Genomic DNA, 8472 nt, shown 5'->3' with positions numbered 1-8472 from the left:
GTCATGGAGTTTGGTTACGCAGAAGATTGGCGGATCTGCAATCGTTGACGGACCTATCAACAATGGCAGGTTTGACTAAAGAGATTTGTGCAAGATGTTTAAATGGGGTGATATTACTACTTATACTCAATGGGGTTCTACCCATTACAATCGAAAGCTTTTCCAATGAACCCCCAGAACCGAATGACCCCACTGTCCATGGGAGTATTTTGAACCCCTTGTTGAAGGCTTTGTCGGAAAATGAACCGTGGCCTGATCTGTCGCCTCGGGCGAGGCCTGACTCCAGATATGTCAGGTACATGAAAAGGCTTTACAAGATGTCGTCTAGACCGGAGAGAAGTCATGAAGCGAGTCATCTGTACAACACAGTGCGACTGATCACACCTCGAGGGGAATGTCTGGATCAAAATGACGGTAGGTTGGGTTCAAGCTTTGATCGTTCTGCAACAACCGGTAGCTACATGATATGTCTCAGGTGCTTTTCTACGGTCGTGTGCACATAGCAGTTCATGAAAAAATATTTTAAATAAATAAAACTACCTCTGGCCTATTTGATGCTAGTCTGTAAACCTATGATAATTTGTGTATGTATGTACTTTATTTGTTTACATTTTTAATTATACTTTCAGACATGGATTATGCTTCTCAAAATTTGCTGTATGGATGCACTTGTGTCTTGCGCACAGCACAATAGTGCGTCTCAAATGGTGCACTTGTCAGTGCACTGACGTTCAGTGCATACTACTGCACACAATGGTCAGCGTGAGCGACCTAGGCACTGAAACATACACCATTTCCCAATGTCAGGTGTTCTAGCCTTGGTAGTGCGTGACACGCCCAGTGATTGGATACTCTTCCGTGGAATATCCAATCACTAGGCGTTTCAAGGCTAGAACAATTGACATTGGGACATAGGGTACATTCCAATATGCACACTCCTGTCCTCCACTTGTGCTTGTGGCCTCGCCCCGCCTCCTGGTCCCGCCTCCGTGGAGAAAACAATTAAGTTTCCCTGCTGTCAGTCTAGCCGCAACAACTTTTGAGTGACTGTTTTTCATTCACCATCCCGATTGCAAATGAGAAAATGACATTAGAATTGTGCTTTTGCAAGATATTGGATTAAGTTTCTGTCGTCAGTGACATCATCATGAGGTCACAAGCAGGCAAGTGAGCAAGGGAAGATGGAAGTCCGCATATTGGAATAGTTTCCACTCATAGTAATAGTTCCCAAGTGCACAAGTGTGCCATTTTTAACATTAGTTTTGACTAATTGAAGATGACAACACTAAATGATGATGCTGAAGGAAGTCATTTAGATTAACGTTGTAGTAATTTAATGTTATTCAAAATAGGAGAAAACTCAGTCTTTTTTCGGTTATTTTGTACATAGGCCTAATCACCATGTATGATGTACAATCTATGATTGTGTTTTTTTCTGTTTCTGAAGAGATCTTCATGCAGGACCTGTCCTACAGCCTGAACCGCGTGCGCTCCAAGGAGCAGCTGCTCAAGTCGGTGCTGCTGTACTCCTTCGACCAGGAGCAGGCGACCACCTTCACGGCCGTGTGCTACCTGGAGATCGAGGAGCACGACCGCTCCGTCTCGCCACAGCAGTGCTGCCCCAGCCGACGCTTCTCCGCCGCCTTCCCCATACACATGGAGCGGCGCTCGCGTCTCAAGTGGGTGGAGGTCAACGTCACCTCCTTCCTGGACCCGCTCTTCAGCTCCCAGAAGCGCGACATCCACCTGCTCATCAACCTCACCTGCATGGAGGAAGGTGTGATGCTCCAGCACCAGCACGACAGCACTGAAACGGGGCCCGTGGAGCTCACCCTCAGGTCTCCGTCGCTGCTGCTGTACCTGAACGACACCAGCGAGTTGGCCTACCAGAGGTGGCCTCCGTCGCCCTCCATGTCCACCAGGTTAAGGGGACGCGTGTTCAACCACCACCAGCACCATCCCCAACACTACCACCAGCCCGGGCTGAGCTTCAGCCCAGACATGAGGTACTGGCGGCGGAGGAGGAGGAGGAGGAGAAGGAGGGATGCCGTCCCGGGTGGCGACAACCTGAGGCCGTCCGAGCCTGGCCTCTCCATGCTGCTGCCCACAGATGACTTCCTGAGTGAGGACTGTGAGCTGTACGACTTCCGCGTGAGCTTCAGCCAGCTGAAGCTGGACCATTGGATCATCGCCCCGCCCAAGTACAACCCCAGGTACTGCAAGGGCATATGCCCGCGGGCCCTGGGGTTCATGTATGGCTCGCCGGTGCACACCATGGTGCAGAACATCATTTATGAGAAGCTGGATTCCTCTGTGCCCCGGCCGTCCTGCGTGCCCTCGGAGTACAAACCCCTCAGCGTCTTGACCATCGAGAACGACGGCTCCATTGCATACAAGGAATACGAGGAGATGATCGCCACTAAGTGCACCTGTCGATAAAAAGGGAGAAAAATGTTATATTGGGGTGTTTCTTTAAAGCGATTTCATTTCTGGAAAAAAAGCTGATTTTACACCTCCTCTTGAGTGAAATAATTGAGTTGTATCTTTCCCCTGTACTTCCAGTTTTTCTCTTAGTCTAATGATGTTACTTCTAGATCCAAGCTGGAAATTATCATTAAATCCAATGGTACTATACGATTCCATTATATATGCTAGCTTGGAGGTAGAATTTACACTGGCAGACCTGGAGGGTGACTGGAACTACAGAAGAAAGGTAAAACTCAATTATTTAACTCAAGGGAAGGTGTCAAATCAGCTGATTTCCAGAAATGCTACAATATTGCTTTAAGCATTTTTGGCACCAGGTTTGAAAAAAAAAAAAATGGTAAGGTGTTTGGTAAGGTCAGCATAGCCAAATCCTCGTGCAACTAATTTATAACTTTGTGGACATTTATATTTCTCATATCAATTCATAATATTTGACAAATGCTCTTAAAATCTTTAAATCTTTAAATTGCCTGTGAGGAGATTAAATCAGGCTTTATATTGTGCATTTAGAGCATTTTATCTCATTGAAATATTTGCATGAATTCATGAATGATTGTGCTTTTTTTGTTCCAACATTAATCTTATTTTTTCCTTCTTGCATATCTGTGTTTGTATGTGTGTCATGTTATTGTTGTTTTCTGTTACAAGTCTTTCCCTTTTGTTGTCTTTAATGACCTTTCTTTCTTATAATTTTATTTTGCGTTAATTTATTCCCGTTGGTTCTCTCTTGAATATGCTCGTTCGGTCGTCTCTGTGAATTTTTAAGAAAATCTGGGCGGATGAAGAAATGTAATCGTTATGCCCCCATGCAAACTCTTTTACACTCGTCAATTTTATACCCGTGATTCGCGAATGATGATCTCTTGCAGCTCACAAGCTCCCTGTTTATAAAGTCCACTGAAGGAGTTGTTCATCTGGACAACTTTAAAAAAGACGATCTGCATTAATTGTTGTCAAGGAAATGCTTACTAATGATATACTGGTGTTACTAACAAACTGCATTTCAAATGCCTATCAATGTATATATTCACTCACTGTTTGTTCAAATCACTTATTTCACAAAAAGGAATATTTTTGGATATTCATGTTTAAAAAAGAATAAAACAGGCAAGCTCATGTTACCCATGGGGAACAAGAAAATAAAATTCTCACATTTTTTTTCTTTCTGGTTTAGTTGTAAATGGACACAATCCTCTGTGCTCCTCTGAAAGCTTAAAGGAGCACTTCTGCTGTTGTATTGCTCAGCTCCCACTACCCTTGACTTGACAGTACCCGGTGATGCTGCATTTTTCGGCTCTGCCCTTTCCGAGATCTGAGCTATTCTAATGGGGGCAGATTTTGTTTACATTTTTAAAAAATCTTAACATAGGCCTACTCCAAATATTTTCCCAAAAGGTATCGCTGTTTGCTAGTTGTCTGCTGATGTTGCATAACCTTTTGGATGTTTTTGGGAATAAATCAAGATGTTTTTTGAAGTGTAAACAAACACCTGCCCCCATTACAATGACCAAGATCTTGGAAAAGGCTGAAGGAAAAAAAAAATCTCTGGTACTGACAAGTCCAGGTTAGTGTGAGCATTACAACTGCATGTTGAAATTGGCTGAACATATCCTTTAAATCACGTGAAACCACCTTAAATCACCTGTGAAATATTGTCTCACAGTTATTTCTCTCTACTCACTATTACTAATTGAGTGCGTTACAATATGCGACCTTGCCTCCTCCACTTGTGCTTGTCTCCTCGCCACACTTCCTGTCCTCTCCTCCGTGGAGAAAACTATTAAGTTTCCCAGCTGTCAGCCTAGCCACAACAACTTTTGAGGGACTGTTATTCATTCACCATCCCAATTGCAAATGAGAGGAAGGCTTTACAATTGAGCTGTTGCAAGATATTGAAATATAATGCTGTGGTCAGTGATGCCATCATGACATAGTACTTCCTGGTACGAGGAGACAAGCACAAGTGGAGGAGGCAAGGTCGCATATTGTAACGCACTCAATGTCATCTTACACACACTTCATGGTAACTATTTACACACTTTAAAAAGATTGGCAGTCATGGCTAAGCCTTTAGGCCTCAGACTTGTTTTCCAAGGGTTGCCGGTTCGACTCCCGACCGCGACCTGCCGCGTTGGTGGGGGGAGTAATTAACCAGTGCGTTCCCCCATCCTCCTGCATAACTGACGTACCATGGGTGCGTTCCAATATGCGACCTTGCGTCCTCCACTTGTGCTTGTGGCCTCTTACCAGGAAGTAATATGTCATGAAGACATCACTGACAACAGCATTATATTTCAATATCTTGCAAAAGCTCAATTGTAAAGTCATTTTCTCATTTGCAAACTGGATAGTGAATGAAGAATAGCCCCCCAAAAATTGTTTTGGCTAGGCTGACAGCGGGGAAACTTTGTTTTCTCCACGTCCCGCCGCACTACTCCCTTTCGGGCACCATTGGGGGCTGCCCCCTTGCACGGGTGAGGCATAAATGCAAGTGTGCAGTGTGTGCAGTGTGCGATTTGTAGTGGGGGATTGTCCTCTCTTCTTGTGTTGATATCTCCAGTTTTCCTGAATGATTTTAATCACAATTTAATGTAACTCCATTGATATTGCTTAATATCTGAAACATACCCCCCTTTTGATTTTCTGACAAATCTCATCCTGGCAGTGTTCACTTGTGTGCTGTGGAGTGCTGTGTCATAATGACAATGGGAGTTGGAGTTTCCCAGTTGGACTTAAATTGGGAAATAGTCTGCTGGAGCTCAGCTTACCCGCCTTCGTTTCTCGAAAGCATCATTGCTAACCAGTTAGCAACTTGCTAGGCCTCCAATGGGAAATTGCATTTCAACCAAGTAATGATGTTGTCGAGAAACGCACCCCTGAGCTCCCAGTGAATTATACAGACAATAAACATCACATCACCGTTTGACTAATGGTGAAAGCACATCATGTACACATTATAAACCTTACTTTTGTATTGACTGAAACATATCCATTTGCTTTGTCATACTTTTTCACACCTTAGACTTCTTTCCATACTGTGTGGCAAGGCCCCAAATCCTTCCACCAGACCCGAGTTTGGCAATCATCTCCCAAGGGCCAGTCAGTCATCCCTCCACTTGGGGGCAGTAGTAATAATCTGTCGTGCACGTTTATGGTAGACCTCTTACGTCACTGTTCCTAGCAGACAAGCAAAATTTCCTGGCTAGCAAAAGATCTCAGCGCTCAACGCCATAAACCAACAGGCAGAAGGAGCAGAAAGGTTTGTCCTGTTTATACTTATAAAACTCGTCAATCTGACCGATATGATGTATAAACGGTCTCATTACCTTCTTTATCTCAAAGTTATGGGTTAAATACATGCTTTATATGATTGGACGAATTGATAAAGTTGCGTTATGTCCCGAATGTCAAACAAGGTCTTCGGAGATGTAAGCTATGCTAACAAGCACATATTAGCCGAAACAGGCAAGACCAGGGTCTCCACAAGGTCTTGAGTGTTTATCAGCTGTACTTCAGAAATATGAGTGAGGTTCAATCATAGGAATAATGTCCTTGGGGTATTGAGATGAACCCTTTGCTTTAAATGGTCAATGTCTGTGGAGGATGTCACCAGTGTTGAGCAACCGCGATTATGTGGCAGCAGTGATCTAGCCTAATGTTGCTCACTTAGCCTCACTGGACTGAAGAAGTTACGTATTTGCCCGATAGCTGACTGGACTGCACTGTACTTAAAGATATTCTTAGATTTCACAATGCTGGACTGTTAAGTTTAGAACAGAGACCAAACTGTTTGTGTTCAGCGATGTAGCGAGATGGCACTGTGGGTGTCCTTCCAGCACTGCGTAGCCTTGTCAACAAACTGTTAAAACTAGCTGGCTGTGATGGTGGGATTGAAGTCCAAGGATCCACTGGCCGCTGTGTCGGAGGCCTATTCATGGGTGACTTGATATTTGTGTACTTCTAGTATCTTCTGAGCGTCTCAGATTAACTTTCACCCTAGCAGAATAATAATGTAAGAGTAATAATGTAATGAGGTCACCTACGGATAGTCAAACGGTGGTGGCATTTCTTATCTTATATTATCTTGGCTCTTAAATCTAGAGTTATGAAGTGTTGTTCCACAATTTCATTGTCTGGTATCCTGATTTGAAGTCTTGAAACCTGAGGTGCAATGGAGTAATGTATGGCATGTTGACGTTTCTCTCCAGCTCTCAAAGGATATAATGGGACGTCACTTTGGAAATCTCGCCAGAGTTCGGCATGTGATCACCTACAGCATCTCCCCGTTTGAACAGAAGGCATTCCCCAACTTCTTCTCCAAGGGTGTCCCCAATGTCTGGAGACGTTTCAGAGCATCAGTTTTCAAATGGGCACCACGTAAGTTGAGATGTTTTGTTTTTGTTTGTTTTTACTGTGACAGCCCAACTGGGAAAACTCAAACTTCCATTGTCATTGTGACACAGCACTCCACAGCACACAAGTGAACACTACACTGCACACAACGAAATTGCATTTATGCCTCACCAGTGCAAGGGGGTCAACCCCCAATGGCGGCCCCAAAGGAGCAGTGCGGCGGGACGGTACCATGCTCGGTGTACCTCAGTCATTGAGGAGGATGGGTTACTTACTCCCCCCACCCGCCTGGCGGGTCGGGAGTCGAACCGTCAACCTTTGGGCGACAAGTCTGATGTCCTAACCGCTTACCCTTGACTGCCCATATTGTGTTTGTTTCCAAAACCTTTGGCCACATCACCTCAAGGGGGCATTCACATTTTACTGTCATTCTCTCTCTCTCACACTCAATCACACCAACACACACACACACACACACACACACACACACACACACACACACACACACACACACACACACACACACACACACACACACGCCTTTTATTGGTATACTTTTGGGGCACTCCCATTGTATTAAAACTAAGGAACGGTTAATTGTGCCCAACCCATCATTAACCCTCACCTGTCAGTTAACTGATGATTTTGCACTTTTGGTTTTATCAATAACCCCATGTGTGCACAAATTAGAGGTTTTCACAGACCCACAAATGCACAGCTTTATTGAGGCCAATTATTTTCTCAACGTCTTGCACAAAAGCGGCTGTCTGAGACATTCAATGATCCGTCAATGCTTGAACAGTGTATTGATATTGATACGCAGTGTATTGATATTTGACTGGTTCTCTTTTCTCGATTGCAGCCATGACGGTGATGTACCTGACATACACATGGGGGAATGGCGTGCACGCGGCAGGCAAGAGGAAGGTCCTGTCTGATTACGAGCCCGCCGCTGGGGCTGAGGCTGAGGCCGAGGAGGAAGAGTGAAGAGTGAAGCCAATCCACATGTCTCCCGGGGAGCCCTGTCTGTTTTAAGTTGTCTCATTCTTTTCCTGTCTTTAAAAACAATAAAATATTTATGAAAAATTGATTTCCTTAGTATGTGTTTGTTGTGTACCTTATATGGTACTCCTGTGTTGCTACTGTACATGCACCATTCAGCATAGAGGAGTTGATGACAAAAGACCAACAAAGGTCGGCGTCTGCGCCTTGAACTTAATACTCGTGTATTGCTTGGTGAGTGCACTCCCAAAAAGTAGTAATCTTAAAAAGATAATGGAAGATAGTGGAAAAAAGGAGGCGCACACAAGACTTGTGTGAAAAAGTGTATTGAAGCCGAAAATATACAACAGAAGGCATAGAGGAGTTGACATGATATGACTGATGCTAAAAAAGCCTAGGGTTCAAACTACATGCCCCTTTTTCCCCAGAAGGATGATGCACAGTTTCAGTCTGTGAGGCCAACTAATCTGCATGTATCAAATAGAATAACTTTAATAATCCCAAAGGACAAAGTGAATTAGTAATACATCATGACAATTAGGGCCTACATTTACTGTCAACCCAGACAGTGATTCTTCATGAATTACTCGCCTGTTGTGGAATAATTCCATTGTTTTCTGTGTGAATTTT

The 8472-nt window shown here is 44.1% G+C and overlaps 2 protein-coding genes across 2 annotated transcripts in view; both read left to right on the top strand.

Moving 5' to 3' along the window:
* gdf9 (growth differentiation factor 9) overlaps positions 1–3917 on the top strand; it is a 3995-nt gene extending 78 nt beyond the window's left edge. Inside the window, exons 1-2 of the mRNA XM_063190619.1 lie at positions 1–414; positions 1448–3917. The exon at positions 1–414 is cut by the window's left edge and continues 78 nt beyond it. Coding sequence (XP_063046689.1) covers positions 63–414; positions 1448–2439 — 1344 coding nt within the window. The 5' untranslated portion in view covers positions 1–62 and the 3' untranslated portion in view covers positions 2440–3917. The remainder of the gene's footprint in view (positions 415–1447) is intronic.
* A 1714-nt stretch (positions 3918–5631) lies between these two features.
* Positions 5632–7930, top strand: LOC134440449 (cytochrome b-c1 complex subunit 8). Its single transcript, XM_063190531.1, has 3 exons — positions 5632–5746; positions 6696–6864; positions 7703–7930. Exons 2-3 carry the CDS (start codon positions 6711–6713, stop codon positions 7825–7827), a joined length of 279 nt encoding a protein of 92 aa, XP_063046601.1. The 5' UTR covers positions 5632–5746; positions 6696–6710; the 3' UTR covers positions 7828–7930.
* Positions 7931–8472: the final 542 nt, after the last annotated feature.

Source organism: Engraulis encrasicolus, chromosome 23 (genome assembly GCF_034702125.1).
Source record: "Engraulis encrasicolus isolate BLACKSEA-1 chromosome 23, IST_EnEncr_1.0, whole genome shotgun sequence".
NCBI lineage: Eukaryota > Metazoa > Chordata > Actinopteri > Clupeiformes > Engraulidae > Engraulis > Engraulis encrasicolus.
Note: the sequence above shows the minus strand (reverse complement) of the source record. Positions and strands in the feature narration are given on the sequence as shown.